The sequence below is a fragment of the Mercenaria mercenaria genome, chromosome 19, assembly GCF_021730395.1.
Source record: "Mercenaria mercenaria strain notata chromosome 19, MADL_Memer_1, whole genome shotgun sequence".
Classification (NCBI taxonomy): Eukaryota; Metazoa; Mollusca; class Bivalvia; order Venerida; family Veneridae; genus Mercenaria; species Mercenaria mercenaria.
In genome coordinates, this window is record NC_069379.1 from 9,466,981 (window position 1) to 9,484,705 (window position 17,725).

At 33.4% G+C, this 17,725-nt stretch overlaps 1 protein-coding gene across 1 annotated transcript in view; it reads right to left on the reverse strand.

Annotated features, from left to right (window-relative positions):
* The window catches only part of LOC128551311 (uncharacterized), a 29,909-nt gene extending 17,360 nt beyond the window's left edge, over positions 1–12,549 (reverse strand). Inside the window, exons 1-6 of the mRNA XM_053532125.1 lie at positions 12,481–12,549; positions 4,036–4,105; positions 2,867–2,896; positions 2,653–2,682; positions 2,295–2,468; positions 134–367 (exon numbers count right to left, since the gene is read on the reverse strand). Of these exons, the coding sequence (XP_053388100.1) occupies positions 134–367; positions 2,295–2,468; positions 2,653–2,682; positions 2,867–2,896; positions 4,036–4,105; positions 12,481–12,549 (607 nt within the window). The remainder of the gene's footprint in view (positions 1–133; positions 368–2,294; positions 2,469–2,652; positions 2,683–2,866; positions 2,897–4,035; positions 4,106–12,480) is intronic.
* Between the last annotated feature and the right edge of the window lie 5,176 nt (positions 12,550–17,725).

The window sequence follows — 17,725 nt, forward strand, 5'->3', positions numbered from 1 at the left end:
CTGAATAACAGTACCCATCTCTGATTGAGGCTGTAACGGAACGTAAAGAAAGGTACTTTACTACTTACCAAAGTTTCTTGTAATATATGTAAATATATAATCAACTGAATAAGAAAAGAGGGAGTTAACTTACTGCATCCGCCAGTCTCGCAGACATCAATTCGATTGAATAATGTTACACTGACAATATGATACATAGCTCCGAGATCGACTCGCCACCATGGGTTTGTTTCCTTGTCAGTATGAAAGCAAGATCCTTTGTCAATACCTTGGTTTGTATTGCCATCTACGCCTTTGTTTCCAATGTAACCATTGAATTCGCTTGACATGGCAGTTTTTTTCCCTAGGGCAACATTTGTCTCTTTAACTAAAATTAAAAGTAAAATGTCTGTCAGCAAGTAGAGACTTCTGTCCTACAGTATTAGCTCTATTGCTTTCTAGTATCAAGATGTAACAGAAGCTGATCGCCATGTCTTCAAAAGAAAAAAATACTATTATGCAAACCTGATATTTCTTTGAGTTTTCACATTTTATCGCCTTTTTTACATTTTATCGCCTTTTTTACATTTCATCAACGGTCTACTCATGTTTATATAAATCATCTCTCGGTACCATGCATCCCTTCTAAATGTTAAGATTACTATGAACAATAGCTTTGCCATAGTAGATAACGCTATTTGTGAGTGACCTAAACGTTGATGTGAAAATAATTTTTATCAGATTTTAAATTCTGGTGAATTACTTTGTTAAAGAAGCGCCACAGAATAATTGTATTCTTTTGTATTTCCACGATGGTAATTATACACGATTTGCATGATAAAAATGAGAAATACAAGTATCTAGTGAGATATATTAGGCCAAGACAATGCGTTTAACGTGTAAACATTTTATTTAATGAATATAGCAATTTGCACAGTATTCGATGTATTAAGCCGAGTTAAGCCGACAGTTTGTTTATATAGGGTAAGATAAATGTTTATCTATGTTTTTAAAACTGTACTGAAAAGAGACTGACTGATTATGTTCGCAGACGAAGTTGTGAAAACACATTAATTTAGGGAGACCCTGAATTGTCCACCATTCCTCTGGTAGGTACCGATATTATCAGAATGATTTTCACAAATTCCATGTGGGTGCTAAAAGTAGGTCACTAGGTTGTGGTGGGTCTTTAAAGTTGAACACACAGTTTGGTGCATATGTACCCGCGGTTCTATGTTCTGGCTGTATGTAACATATTCTAAATAGATATCCTAAATTTAACAACTTCCACAGCTGGTAGCGTACGTTAAGTTCTTTTGCTGACTCGCCACAGCGAGATGATAACAAATTGGATTTTACTATAAAAGTACTAAAACTCTGAATATTTCCGTAAACAGAAAGTGCGTGGCTTTCACACATTTGTTACAAATACGGCCGAAAATATCACATATCAGAAATGTGACAAATATATGTTTGACTATTTTCACCATTTCGTACAAAGGTATTTTTTTCAGATCTCGCTTAAAGGTCCAATATTAAGGAAAGTGAACATTTTAATTTCTTTTAAAAAGCACAGAAACTATTTCATTTTATTGGAAAATGAAAGTTGGTATGTAGAAATTCGAAATAAATCGCAGTATATGTACAATTATTTTTCTATGAAGTATGAAGAAAGTTAAAAAGACCTGGGGGGTCATTCTGTCGATTCATTGAAATTTCAACATAATACACATACATTTCTTTGAGTTCCAAAGACCTTCTGTAAATTTTGACCTGCCAATCTTCATTATTTAGTGTCTTGCAGAAGTCTATGCACTGGCTATGAAAAAATTGCCAACTCACTTTCCCTTAGTAATGGACCTTTAAATGATACGGTTTTTGGTTATTTTTTGTTTTACCTCTAGTACATTCTAGCGGGCACATTTTCAAGCTATCTCTGCTAGCCTAAAATGTTTATGTAATGCATGCATGTCCAAGCGATTTTTGAAATCAGGACAATGTTAAACTGTTTCACTACAACTTTAGATGCATCTTTTACGTTAGTAGTGTACTTTATGAAATGATATAGTGTATATTCTTATGAACTAGGCCATTTGAATGAAATTAGACAAAAATTGTAATTTTACTTCCCAATCTATATTTAGTAACAAGATTCCCGTTCGGGAAGTAGGGAAAAAACAAAGAATTATTTCGCGAACGGGAAGCTTCCCTTTCTGTTACTGCCAACAACACATTCACTTATGTTAAGTGATATCTTGATTTATTTTCAGTGAATATATGGTTTGCAGAAAATTGCCACCATCATGGTTACGTACTTTTTGTGCATTTGTCGACAATCACACTCCATTTTCCGTCAGGTTGACAAACGGCATATTCAGATTCTTTTGGTACCTCATATCCTGAATCACATATATACTGTATGCGGTCACCAACACAGTTCATGTTTCCTACAATCTTACCATTGAATGGTGGTTTATTGAACTTGCATTCTGAAGAAAAAGAGAACAAAAATCACATTTATATTGTATGCGGTCACCAACACGGTTCATGTTTCCTACAATCTTACCGTTGAATGGTGGTTTATTGAACTTGCATTCTGAAGAAAAAGAGAACAAAAATCACATTTATATTGTATGCGGTCACCAACACCGTTCATGTTTCCTACAATCTTACCATTTAATGGTGGTTCATTGTACTTGCATTCTGAAGAAAAAGAGAACAAAAATCACATTTATATTGTATGCGGTCACCAACACCGTTCATGTTTCCTACAATCTTACCATTTAATGGTGGTTCATTGTACTTGCATTCTGAAGAAAAAGAGAACAAAAATCACATTTATATTGTATGCGGTCACCAACACGGTTCATGTTTCCTACAATCTTACCATTGAATGGTGGTTTACTGAACTTGCATTCTGAAGAAAAAGAGAACACAATCACATTTATATTGTATGCGGTCACCAACACAGTTCACGTTTCCTACAATCTTACCATTGAATGGTGGTTTATTGAACTTGCATTCGGAAGAAAAAGAGAACAAAAATCACATTTATATTGTATGCGGTCACCAACACGGTTCATGTTTCCTACAATCTTACCATTGAATGGTGGTTTATTGAACTTGCATTCGGAAGAAAAAGAGAACAAAAATCACATTTGTATTGTATGCGGTCACCAACAACACGGTTCATGTTTCCTACAATCTTACCATTAATTTTCCTACAATCTTACCTTTAATGGTGGTTCATTGTACATGCATTGTGAAGAAAAAGAGACAAAAAATCACAGTTATATTTATGCTTTCACCAACACCGTTAATGTTTCCTATAATCCTACCATTTAATTTCGGTTAATTACACATGCATTCTGAATAAAAAGAGAGAATGAATTACATTGATATTTATGCTGTCAAAAAACAATTCATGTTTCCTATAATCTTACCTTTAAATGAAAGTTCATTGTACATGCATTGTGTATAAAAAGAGAAAAGTCACTTTCCACGAGAACCTGTAAAAACCGACATCGATAGGCACCAAGTGAAGATGTCGACGAAGACAGGTTGTCGGATGAAACAATTTATCAATACGATATCAGTTAAGTATTTGTTTCATTATCGTTCGATAGTTTTTACTGCGTGAATTATCTGAAGGTCGGAAACTTTTATGCTATTTCTTTTAGCATTTATCACTTTTACAATAAAGATGACTTGTTGGACGAGTATGCAAATATAAGACAATGTCCTTTGACTTGAAAACATGTGTATCAGTCACCTAAGTTTAACATAGGTTTTGTCAGTACGTCGAGATCAAGGGATAATTGAAAAAGAAGAACATAATTTTAATTTAAATATCTTATACATGTATAGTTTAAACATTTCAGAAACATTTCTCTCACAGCTCGTCTAAATCTTGGTGTCAAAGTTAAAAGAGGGTTAAAAGGAATACATGACAATACTATACAGGGATTCTTACATCTAAAAATAAAATATAAACAAGTATATGCTTATTTATCAGAAAGTTTGAGTGTTCATAGGATGAAAAAGCAAACTATATACCTGTGTATTTATTACACGACTGTTCGCTAGAGTCAAGTGTCTTGTCTCCGGTACAGTCGCAACGAGGGCTCTGAGAAAAGAAAGGAAAAAGACGCATTCACCAAAACTTTATACTTGAAAGATGTGTCCTTAAGTTCCGTACATGTATATAAATCGGGTATAATAATAATGATGATGATAATAATAATATATTGTATGTATAAGTGTTATCAAAGTACAAAAAAAATCATTTTTGATTTAAATGTTGCTTTTCCAAATATTTCACTAAGAGTCAAATTCGTTGTTTTTATTTTATTTTGTTGGTTCTTTTCTATTTTTGCAATTCATACACATTCTTTTTTCTCATTAGACGGTGGTTTAGCGTGATTGACAGTTGTCTCCTGTCAGTCACCTACACAGTGGTCATCCCTTACAATAAAGAGACATCTACCGACTAAGCTTTGTTTTCATCGTTTGATATAAGAGAATATTTTGAGTATCTCCCGAGATTTCAGACTTATGTTTAGAACAGTGAGTTAATCCGGTTATATTAAATCGTTATATTTCAGTAAGCCACTGGGAAACATTGAATCCTTATATAAATCGACGTTCCATAGTTAATGCTATTGACTTGTCTATGAATAACAAAGATTTACCGGGGTTTAGTCGAAATCCTTAAAATCTATTTCTGATCTTATGTAATAATCTTGACGTTGGGCAAATATTTTTGGTATATTGACCGGCAAGCCGTCCAGTAAGGGTGCAGTCTTTCAGTATTTTAATATCATTTGATGAACCTTTTACAAATAATGTTACTGTCCAAATTGAAGGATGGACAAGTTCATTATAGAAATTTATCAGGGTAAGGGTTAATATATAAATAGTGATAAAGCAGACAAGTGTGAGATTTTTTTTTCAACATAGACATATCTTTAGAAAAGAAATTAATTAACTTAGTGTGTTTGAATGTTTTAATTTTCTTTTCTTTCATCATTAGAAAAATACAATTTGGGCTCTATTGCTTTTCTTTTCAAGCAAGAATAAAAACCCTATTATTTGCACATAACATGTATCTACTATTATGTTATAATGTTATAATATTTTGTAAGTCTACTAAGAGATGTGTTTCGACCCTTACTAGCCACTTGACGAGGCAAATAAATGGGGTTACCTTTAAGTAGGGCCCGAAAAAAACACACATATTCTAGATATCGTATGTATCCTTTTAAGTCATCTCATAGGATAAAATGGTTGTCAAAAGCTCACATGCTCATGGTCAGTAACTTTTTATTAAATAAGATATAATAAAGTTAATTTACCACGTATCTAAGATTGTTTATTAAAAAAAACACCACTTTTTCTTACAATTGTGAATTATCAATGCTAGAAGTCGGAAATCTATCACAGCATGGCCAGCCCACTTGACTTTTCGGTATCGGACACATGGGGAAAATCGCTCCATTCATGTAACATTTGTGTTCGTAATTTTCTTGTTACTTGATGAATTTTAATAACATAAAAAGCGTCGAAGGCAGAAAAAAATTTCCTTGGCAAAAAAAAGTCTGCCAGACTTTGTCAATACGTTCTTCAAACACTTCACCCAAATTCCAGTGTGTATGTTACCTATACATTTAGTCCGAGAAAAAATATTTGGGCTTAGTATTTCAGAAAAATATCAGGAATGTCTGACAGACGTTTGTGGCACAGAAAGCACGCATTTTCCCGCGCTTCGGCGCTTTTTAGTTTTACTAAAATCTATCAAGTAATAGAGAATTTATATGTAAAAATGTTATGTGAATCGAGCAATTTTCAACGTTTGTATTTGTTCGACAAAAAAAGTATATTTTTTTAGATATTTGAAAATTAATGCTATTTTTCTTAAAAATGCTTTGAAACTTATTGGCAAACAAAATGTTACGGAAACACATGAGAATTAGTTGTTTTTACTACTTTTTACGATGAAAATCGAAAAGCGTTTGTAACGCTTTACTCGAGGTAAACTGCCTCGATTATAAATATATATATTTAACGCGCCTTGAACACTAAATCCTTCATAGCGTTATTGATAAAAACGACAGCGGAAAACTTCTTATTGCCGCGGCGGTCCGGGTTCGATTCCTGACGCGGTCATTTTATTTCTTTTGATTTGGCATTTTTAAAATAGTTTAGAAACAAAAACTCATATTCTAATGATCATAATATGACCAAACTTCAATTTGAAAGAAAGATCATTTTTATCCAAAATCTGGAGACTAGTGCCTTTAAAATAGAAGCATTTAGGAATTTATTCACACAATGAGTGCATCAAGATAATTTTCATTTTGCTGATATTACATACGTGTACGGTTACATGTAAGACGTTTAAGGTGTCAAAATTAAGAACACGTCTGTACAGGTCAGTATCACATGCTTTTAAAACTTGCCCGTAAAACCTCATTCTTAAGTTTTACGTGTTTTTGCACAGTTCTCATTACACGCTTTTTCTGAGTACTATATAAAAATATTGCCGTAACGTACAGACTTCTTTGACGTGCTTTGAAATTCAGTCAGTTAAAATGCATTAATGTTTGTTTATATTATTCTGATACATGTACCCTAAAATACTAACAAGTTACCTCTATAATTTCAATATCCGATATTTTCGAATAAAATGCCGGAACATAATACCGGAATGATCAATTTTTCTATTAATGCAACTTTTTTTGAGAAGATTCAAGAACACTTCTCATCCAATGCACCATTGAATTGCTATCAATTAATTTAATAACGTATCCGTATAATAGCTTCACCGTTCTTATATGATTATTCCGAGAAACTGAGATTAAGTAAACATTTCAACCTTTTCTCTCTATATATAAACTCAGAAATGTAACATATCTCATCTATACCGCAGTAATGATTTCATTTTAGAATTTCGCAGAAAATGTTTACAAATATGGAGTATGAATATCACTATTTTGTTTAGTTTGCACAGATATCTTATTTAATTTTATTGTGCATTTTATTCATGCATTCAGTCATTGTCATAGTATTATTTTGCCTTATATTAATAAATTATATGTATCCGTGCGTTAGAATCAGAAATAGTTATAAATGAATAAGTGTTTAATGTCGAATATTGACTATCAAACGGAAATTGTCAAATTATAAATGCAGATCGTTAATTGCGTAATGTGAAACACTTAATTAGAGATGGCTAAAATGTTCAAATTCACCTTTACAGATTTTTTTCAGAGTAAAAGGAAAGCTAAATGCACCAATTTACTAAATATATTTTTAGTTTTCCTCTTCTCCATGTAAAAATAGAAATATTTGATATTTAAAAAATGACTTTCTCAAAATATCTGAAGCAAAATGGACAACTCTTGTATTGTCCGTTTTCCAATGATTATAAGAGTTCCCCAATTATAGTCTATATCAAAAGTTTCCACAGGTAAATAAATTCAATAGAGTGTAGTGTTAGTTTAGTCTACTTTCAACACTTTGAAAGAGCCTATACTTAACATCCGTTTGTCTTTTAATAAAGTCACATTCCAAAACTAGCCAAGAGTCTAAAACGCTTGAATTATATTAGATTCCCTGATACCAGAAAGGCAAACATTTCAACCCATTTGTACTAATCAATCACTTAGAAAATCGTGGTAGTTCAGCAGATAAATATAAACAAGTTTAGTATCTAATATGAGCTTACCATCCACTTAGCGAGAAATTATTAACATTCTATTCACTAACAGAACATTGTAGAAATGATATTGATGTGTTAATCCATAAAGACTATAAATAGAAATGCTTGAATCAGTCAATTGATTTGACATTTTTGAACTTTGAATAATAAAACACCACATTGTTCATATCAAATACAGTGTTTTATATGAAGCGATATTTTACATGTTTAATTAATAGTATATTTGAAACTGTGAAGATAAATGCTGTAAATAATTCCAGCGAGAACTCATGCCACACTTAAACAACCAGTAGCTTTAATGACTGCTCCATTGGCAACGCAAGCTCCCACAACGCAACCATCTATTACTCCAGCACCTACGACTCCGCCACCTACGACCCAGACACCTACAACTCAGCTATCAAACCTCCAAGGTATAATTGATACTTAATACTGGAATCTTAGAATCCACATATATTTAAAAGCTTGAAACGAGCAGACGACTAGGGAGTCTTAGTCGGCAAAAAAGAAGGCACGACAAGTGTGTCTCGATATGAGGGCCCTGGGCGGCCAGATATAGGATTCTTGGTTGACGCGGCACATGGTTTTTGTCGTCCTTGACGACAAACAAACAGATCTATGTCAGCACTACATAGATGTTTCAGTCAGCAGAGCACATGGGTCTTGACCAATAGAACAGAAGAGTCCCGATAGACGCGGCAAAATGATCTTCAATGCCATAGAATATGGACTTTGGTCAATGTTGCACGAGGGGCTAACTATACAAAGCAAATATATCTTGAAAAGAGTTCCTCGTTTCATAACTTTCTTTCTTTCTTTCCTTGGTTGGAGTTAACGTCGCACCGACACATTTTAGGTCATATGGCGACTTTCCAGCTTTCATGGTGGAGGAAGACCCCAGGTGCCCCTCCGTGCATTATTTCATCACGAGCGGGCACCTGGGTAGAACCCGCGACCTTCCATAAGCCATCTGGATGGCTTCCTCACATGAAGAATTCGGCGCCCCGAGTGAGGCTCGAACCCACATCGATGAGGGGCAAGTGATTTGAAGTCAGCGACCTTAACCACTTGGACACGGAGGCCCCCACGTTTCATAACTGCCTATTGCATAGTACAACTTTTTGTGGGAATGTTGGTGGCCAAATAAATACTTCGGCGTCCAAGAATAGAATGTCTTGACGTCGTTTTAATTGCTATATTTGCTTTAGACGCAGAACAACAATTATGCTACTAGACTGGCATCAGTCGTTAGAGTTCTTCAAAACAAATATCTCCACCATAAAATCCTCTTTAATAGCAATTTCTGGAAAAAAATAAAATATCTCTTATCTCTTTTTCTACAAAAAATCAAATATCTGGTACAGGTGATTTTCAAATAGTTCCATTAATCTCATTGCCGGTGATGAGATGTGCCTAGAGAGTAAATGGTGTTTTGAGAAAGTATCAGTGTCAGTATGAAGAAAGAAATTAATTACAGATTACTTGATCTCAACAGACTGTGTGAGTCTGTCATGCTGCATATATATGTATGAGTTTTATTTTTTCCTCTAATAAAACAGTTTTTTTCTGCTAGTTTATTGTTCATTTTGTTTGCAATAAATTGGTCTGTATCACATCTTAAAACAGTTCGTACCTATGTTGAATTATTTAACATAATCATAAATATTTCAATAGCCATTTTTAACCATCATATCGCACGATAGGGTGCGTCTCATTGTGTATAACTATTTAAAAGTTGCATTTATTAAATGGAAAAGTTGAATCGTATATGCTGAAACTTGTGCATTCTCTATTGGAAATTCAGCGGGAAAATTAGTAATATGAAATGGTGGATCCGTTTCTATTCAGGGCGAGGTGGGGTTGGGGCAAAAAGTGCCAAAGGTAATATTTTTTTCCAAGTAATTACCATGTTTACAGAGGCTGAGACTTTTATTTTTATTCAGTGGTGTACTCAGTTATATGTACCACAAGCATGTGAGACGAAAAACAAGTTAAAACATTAAATGCTTTAAGTCCGTCTTTTACAAAGCATAGAATTAATCATTTATGTTCTGATAACAGTCATCTTTTTATTTCATTTTTGCAAGATGTTCTTTTTTTTACATTTGGAACTCAATAAGATAAGTTCAATCTAATTTCTTTAGAGGCTCATAATGCCTTTCAATTAGCGCTATCGGATACCTTCAATTTAATTGCTTTAAAGACAGACAGACAGACAGATAATTTTATTCACGTAAACTATACAGTTTTTTGTGATACATGTATACATATAAATATTTGTCAACAAAAAGACATGTAATGCGGACAGTTTTAACAATAAATAAATAGATGGAGGGTGAACAAATGACATAATGTTTATAAGACATATGTTCTACAAAATGTTTCTGAGTAAACAATAATACATTAAGAATGTATGGTATCAAGTATTACAATAAACTTGATCTTAAGGATGATGCATAATAGATATACTTTGCTAAGTTGAGCATTATTCTATTCTTATCACATTTAAGAAGATCAACGTATTTTTGAACACTTGGTCTACGGTAATAATAAGGTTTGATATAAACATGCCTAAGGTTATTGTACACTGGACATACTAATACAAAATGATACTCATCCTCAATATCTCTACTGTGGCATAATGTACAAAAACGCTCTTCTCTAACAATTCCAGTACGACGTCCAGTTTCAATAGCTAATGCATGTGATGATAACCTTAATTTTGATACAACATATCTGTATTTACGCGGCAAAACATCAAGATATCTTTCTAATCCAAAATTGTCTTTTGCATGTCTATAAATAAATAATGTTCTACACCCATACATATTTTGGTACCATGTTTGCTTAAACACATCCAATAAGCGTTCTTTAAATTCTAAATGAAACTTATCTAAATTTAATCCAAACTGATTATCCCAAATAAAAGAAAAACCATAGTTATCTAAGAGTGATTTTACATTGTATGCCCAATTATTGTTTCTTTTATTACATTTTAACAAGTAATCATAAAGATTGGCTATAAGAATATTTTCTGAAGTAACAATTTTACACCAGTATTTTATTACTCTTACTTGCCTATTTATATAACGGGTAACGTCCAAGCTCACCATATACACCCATATTACTAGTTGAAGATTTAACATTTAACAATTGCTTACAAAATTTAAGATGAATACGTTCAATTTCACTGCTTTTTCCAAAACCCCAAATCTCACAACCGTAGTTTAAAGTAGCTCCGACAAATGCATCAAAAAGCTGACAAACTACGCTCGGCTTCAAATCCAAATATCTAATATTATTTTGTAATACATTAAACGCCTTTAATCCTTTACCAGCTAAGTTTTCTTGGTGTAATACAAAAGTACCGGTATAATTAAAGACTGTTCCTAGATAATTAAAATCATTTACTACTTCCAATTCCTGATTACCATAATACCATTTTTCATCGTTTTTTACTGGCCCACGTTTTCTGAATACAACAATTTTCGTCTTAGAAGTATTGACTTCTAAACCCCATTTATTACAATAAGTATACAGCAAATTAAGACTGGATTGTAAACTATTAATTGTATCACCTAAAATAACCATATCGTCAGCAAACAACAGAAGTATAAATGTTATATCATCAATATTTAAACCACTACTGGGATTGTTCTGTAAAAATAACTCTAGGTCATCAACAAATAATGAAAACAAAACAGGGGAGAGAACTTCGCCCTGTTTTAAGCCTACAGCACATTCAAAATACTCTGAGTAAGAGTTACATCCCTTTATACATACTTTGACTTGAGCATACATATCTCTAACAATTCTCAACATTTTCCCATCAATGCCAGATTTGTATAATTTTAGCCAGAGGCCATTCAAATACACACTATCAAAGGCACGTTTCATGTCCACCATAGCACAGTACAGTCTACCCTTTTCATTTAAAACCTTATGAATAATAGCATTTAGTACAAAGATAGCATCTACAGTAGACCGACCCTTTCGAAAACCGAATTGAGCATCGCTCAAAATATCGTTATTTTCAGTCCAATCATTTATTCTTTTATTTAAAACACTTGTAAAAATTTTTGATAAACAGCTCACCAGAGTTATACCCCTGTAATTACTAGCTTCACAAGGATCATTCTTTTTAAAAACAGGTACAATTACTCCCTTTTACCATTGGACGAGAAAATGACCAGAATTGAGAATTGCATTAAACAAATCACTCAAGTGAGACGACAAAATATCAAAACTTGCAATAAAATATTCATTTATTAAATTATCAATTCCATGTGCCTTGTTAGATTTTAATTTCTTAATAACTAATTGCAACTCTTCCATTGTAATAGGACGATCTAATTCTTCAAATCTGCAGTCTTCGCTATCAAAAATATGGTCTTTAGCAAATGATTCTGCCTCTTCATTAATCACGTTTGTTACGTCATTTTGTAGGCTATAAAAGTAGTTATAAAAATCTGTAACAGATATAGAGCTGCCAGTATTCTTCTTTTTCTTACGAAACAAATTCCAAAATCTTTTGGTTTTGAGTGCCTTAAATGTTCGATTTGTTTAATTTTATCATATTCATATTTCCTCTTTTTGTTACGAACTAGCTTTTTATAAAACCCTTTCAAATCAAGCATCTTAAGTCGATTTTCATCAGACTTACACATATTAAAAATTAACAAAGCTTCATGATAGGCTGATTTTGCTTCACGGCAGTCAGTATCAAACCATTCTGACCGTTTCGAAATGTCTTTATTGTGTAACGTTTGTTTCTTACTTACTTTTATATTTTTACTAAACAATGGTTTAGCAACCTCGTTTATAACATTTGTAAATTTTTCAATACACATATTAATTGAATCTTTACTACATGAAGACGTATTAACCTGCGATATTATATCATTTAAAACCGGTAATTTCCCTATCAAATTTCTTCTAAACAACATCTTCTTATCTTCTGACCAATAAATACTTTCTTTCTCATATTCCGATTGTAATGTTACATCATAATTACATATAATACCAAACGACAACGCACAATGGTCCGACCATTCAGACAGCGGTTCAATACAAAAGTTTTCTATACAACAAAAATCTTGTTCGTTTAATAAAAGGTAATCTATTGTGCTTGATCCTTGATTGTTGTAAAATGTAAAGCACCCGTCAGGGTCATTTGACAGCCGCCCGTTAGCAATGCGCATTGATAACGATTTACACAAGTCAATTAATTTCAAACCGTGTGTATTATATCCTTTATCCATAGAATTCCGTTCCATTTGACTATCAGGACTGTAGCAATCGTCATTTAAAGAAGAAACACTACTGTCACAAACAATAAAATCTCTTTTAGATCCCACGCGTGCATTCCAGTCGCCTGTTAAAATTACTTTACCAGATTCTTGAAAAGTGTTTATATCGTGTTGCAAAATATCAAATAAATTAACATTCACAACAGTGTACGCAGGAGAGCTTTCAACCCAAATGTAAACTCCCGCAAGGAAAATATCATTATCTAAACGAAAAAATGTACCATTTATTTTAATCCAGATAATCGTGTCATAATCGTTTTTTACTATGGATATACCTTTTGCTACTGAATCTTTTATATACAGCACAATACCACCGCTACACCGTTTTGATCGCCGATTTTGAAATTTCCTGTAGAAATTAAAACATTTATATCCCTCAATATCTAGTTGTGAACGCTCATTTGACCAAGATTCGTACAAAAATATAATGTCATATTTGTAGAGAGTATTTAAAAAATCATCGTCACTTAATTTTTGTCTACTAAGACCGTTTATATTCCATGACAGAATCTTTAGTTCAGCCTCCGCAACCCGTTATGCCGACATCGTCTCGCTCGAGCTGCTCGCGCCATTTGCTACGTTGGCGCTTTCTGGTACTTTCACCTTGACACCATCTATATAAAGGGTATCATAACTGATCCAAGCCTTTTTCTTCTCCTCACGTGCATTCCTCAACAGGGGCATAAGTGCCCTCCGGCGCTCTGCAACCTCTTTGGGAAACTGCTCGTTGATAAATATTCCGGTACCTTTCAACGATGAGCTCGCGCGACGGACAATTTCTTTATCTTTAAAGAACGTAAATTTAACAACAATGTTTCTGTATTTTGGAGTTCTCCTTCCTGGATTGGACGCTGACATATCGCCTGTACGATGCACTCTTTCGAGTTTCAGAGAATCCACGTAGTCTCTTGCTAACTTCATTTTATCGACAAGTACTGCGCGCAATTTACCTTCAGTTACTTCCGGTTTCTCCGAATCAGATTCTTCGACGCCAGAAAATATCAGGTTATTCCTCATTGACTGGGATTGCATGTATTCTATTGTTTCTTGCATCGCGACCTTTTCCTTCTGAAGTTTTTCAATATGACTCCGGGCTTGCCCAAGAGAGAATTCTAAACCATCCATTCTGTCAGTAACTTTATTCACGGATTCATTACAAGCCTTAGTATTGTCCTGCACAAAGAGCCAAAGTTTACTCAGCTCCGACTCAACATTACTAACTTTCACCTCAAGATTGTCTAATTTTTCTAGTTTCTGATTCATGACCTTGAGAAAATTCATTATGTCAGCATTTGAAGGAACTCCCTTGGCATCAACGGGAATAGGTGTTGGTGGTGAGGGGTTTGTTGCTGATTTGCCATCCATTGCTTTACTGACTGTTTTACTATCGGTGCTAGTGTCAAATACAGAGTTATCAAGGGCACTAAAGTCTGAGACCGAAGCTGCATGTAAAACGCTATGTGCACCACGCAAAGCCTCACTTACACTATCATTAACACTCGGTACACTTGTACTACTACCAGAACTGCTAGATTGGGAACCAGTGTAAAAATGTTTTTTTTTACGACGTCTACGGCCGCCACTACCACTGTTTTTACGTTTGGGCATAACAGTTTACATGTACATACTGTACATTTATAAAACTTTTATAACTGACATATACCTTTATGTCCTTTATGTCCATTCAAATCCGTATTTTATTGCTTTTGGCAATTGTATAGTGTACGATATTTGAATGTGAACAATCGCTCACCACTATTGTTTACTATTGTCTTTCATATTTTCCCAAATAACTTCCAAATAACAAATCATTTTACAAAAATAGTTCCAGCATCATGATCAGCATAACTTTTTGATTTAATTTGGTATATTTTACATCTATCTAATTTTATTGCAACACGTTAAAGTCCATTTTTTCCAGAGCACAAAATTTTACATCCGTCCATTATGCCCGCACTACATAAAGAATCATAATGCCTTTCAATGAGCTCTATAAGGTACAACTGCATTAAATGCTCATAATGCTTTTCAGTGAGCTATGTAAGATACTTCATGTTTGATAACTTTACAAAAAAATAATATATTCAAATAATCTTTATAAGATATTTTTAATTTCATTGCTTTAAAGGCTCATGATGCCTTTCAATGAGATCTATCAGATAATTTTAATTTAACTGCTTTATAACATATGGTTTGACATGTAAAACAATTAAGAATGAATATCATTTTCTGTTAGTGTGTCCATTTTACAGAGATATATGAAACATTTGCCAACAAAACTTTTATTGTCAGTGGCCTATTTTTTAAAGTTTTAACATTTGTTAGTGATTGTCTAAGTAGTATTATTATCAAGCATTTGCTATAAGAGGATGGCTGTAATTTTGTATTTGTATTGTAATACATACACATTCATGCAATGCTCATGTTTTTTTGCATTTTCACAATACGGTCATAAAGGACTAGCGATGAACATTGTAAATGTTTTGCCAAATAAACTATTGAAATTGAATTGATAGAATCAATAAGCCTTACATTGCTCTCTGTAAGATAATTTGCTTTTAAGGCTCAAAATGCATTTCAATGAACTCGATAAGATATTTAGAGGCATCCATTGGCGAGTAGTTGCTGACTTTAAGTCACTTGACCATCACCGACGTGGGTTCGAATCCCACATGTGTAGAATATTTCATGTGAGGAAGCCACCGTGATTGCTTACGGAAGATCGTTGGTTCTACTCAGGTGCCCGCCCGTGATGACAAAAATGTGAAGGGACACCTTGGGTCTTCCGCGACCACAAAGGCTGAAAAGTCGCCATATGATTTATAATTGTGTTGATGTTACGTTAAAACCAACAAAAACAAAACAAAACAAAAATGTGGGATAATTAAAATTTAATTGTTTTAAAAGAATCATAATGCATTTCAGTGGGCTCTATAAGATAATTTGAATTTAATTGTTTTAAATGTACATAATGCCATAGTTGAAAATGTGGCTGCTAACGTTTATCATGCAGTTTTAAAAGTAGTTCTTGTGTAACCATATAATTATGCGTAAGATCTATTCAGACAACTGTTATATCTATTCTTCATATAAAAGTTAACGTCTATAGGAACATTAAGCTCTTATACACATTTTTAATGATAATAATATTGATAGTAATAATGTAAAATCTTTATCCAATAAAGGTTATGCAGAGTGTACATAGCATTAAAATAAAATACAAACTATCTCCAGGAAGGCCTTCAGCTCAGAAGAGCAAGAACAAGAACAACAATATGCATGAATACGAACATTTACATTTACACGAATCACTTGCAAAAAAAAAACACACAAAACAAACAACAACAAAAAACAACAGTATATAATTATATTATACTGCTTCCCATTTATTCGTTTGACAGACACTCGTATATGTAAAAGAGAGAGAAAAACAACAAAAATCATTATATGTATACAAACATTAACATTTAGAAATTGTAGGAAACACGAAAGATAATAGGCTCTCGGAAGCACAGAACACCTCAAACACAGTCTCAGAGCCAAGCAAATACAAAAAAGGCCCACAACAAAAAGAAGCTGCAACGGAAAAATATTACAGACAAGTTGCTTCAAAAATCCAAAAAGTACATTTTGATTTCGTGTAATTTACAGATGGAGGATGGGGAAGGGGTACGTGGTAGCAAGGGGTGGGGGAGGGGTTGAACGGGAAAGTAGAACAAGGACGAATATACAAAGGGAATGCTGCGTTCATTAATCACAGCTATACTACAACGTAAATCACAGTAGCGCAGACACTCATGTACAAAGACAAACACATACACACAGCTAACTTACATAGATAATTAAACAAGTAAGAAAAAACAACACCGTAGAGAACTGCCCAAGACACACAGACGAACAAGTACACAAATGCACACATATAAGCAGGAAAAAAAATCGGGCACCGCCTTAGGATTCGGGCAGCCAAAATTAAGGTGAGCACGATAACTTACTCATAGTAATGGGGGAGGGGATGCCATATCAAGGGAGCGAAATTGCAAGGGGAAAGTATGTGGGCGATAGGAGGAGTGAACGAACAATTGTTGCTTGAAATTTTTGAATGTTTTTATGTCCAAGATTCCTTAATTTCAGCAGGTTTTTTATTCCAAATATTTACGCTGAAGTACAAGAACAAATCTTTAAGTAAATTTATACGAGGTATTGTACGCAAATATAAAAGAATTTCGTGGGATACAGAGCGCAGTTTATACAATGTTTTATTTGAGGAACTCCATATTGCAGTCATAAAACGTAATTTACAACTTTATTTTCCAGGGCAAGTTCTATATAATTATTCGAATTACACTACAGGATGTCGCTGTCCTAATTCGTGCAATATCAAAGTCAGTTGTCTGGTTCAGTGCTTAAAACCACACGTCCAATTAAAAATCCGGTTGCTTTATAAAGGCGTCGAATAGCCTATAGTTAGTCAATTTAAGTCCAGCTTGCCAATTCCTCCAATTTTGAATCGTACGTTGAATAATTTAGTGAACTGAAAGAAAGAAAAAAGCATTGGTATTAAAATTATCCAAACAGTTAGATTTTTATATAAAAAAGGAAATGTTAACATTGATGATTCACAATTCAACACTATAAAAACCTGAAAATCGAATCGTTAATTAAATTACTTTATATTTAATGAGGCAAAATTTTTAATGTTATTTTAAATCTGTCATTT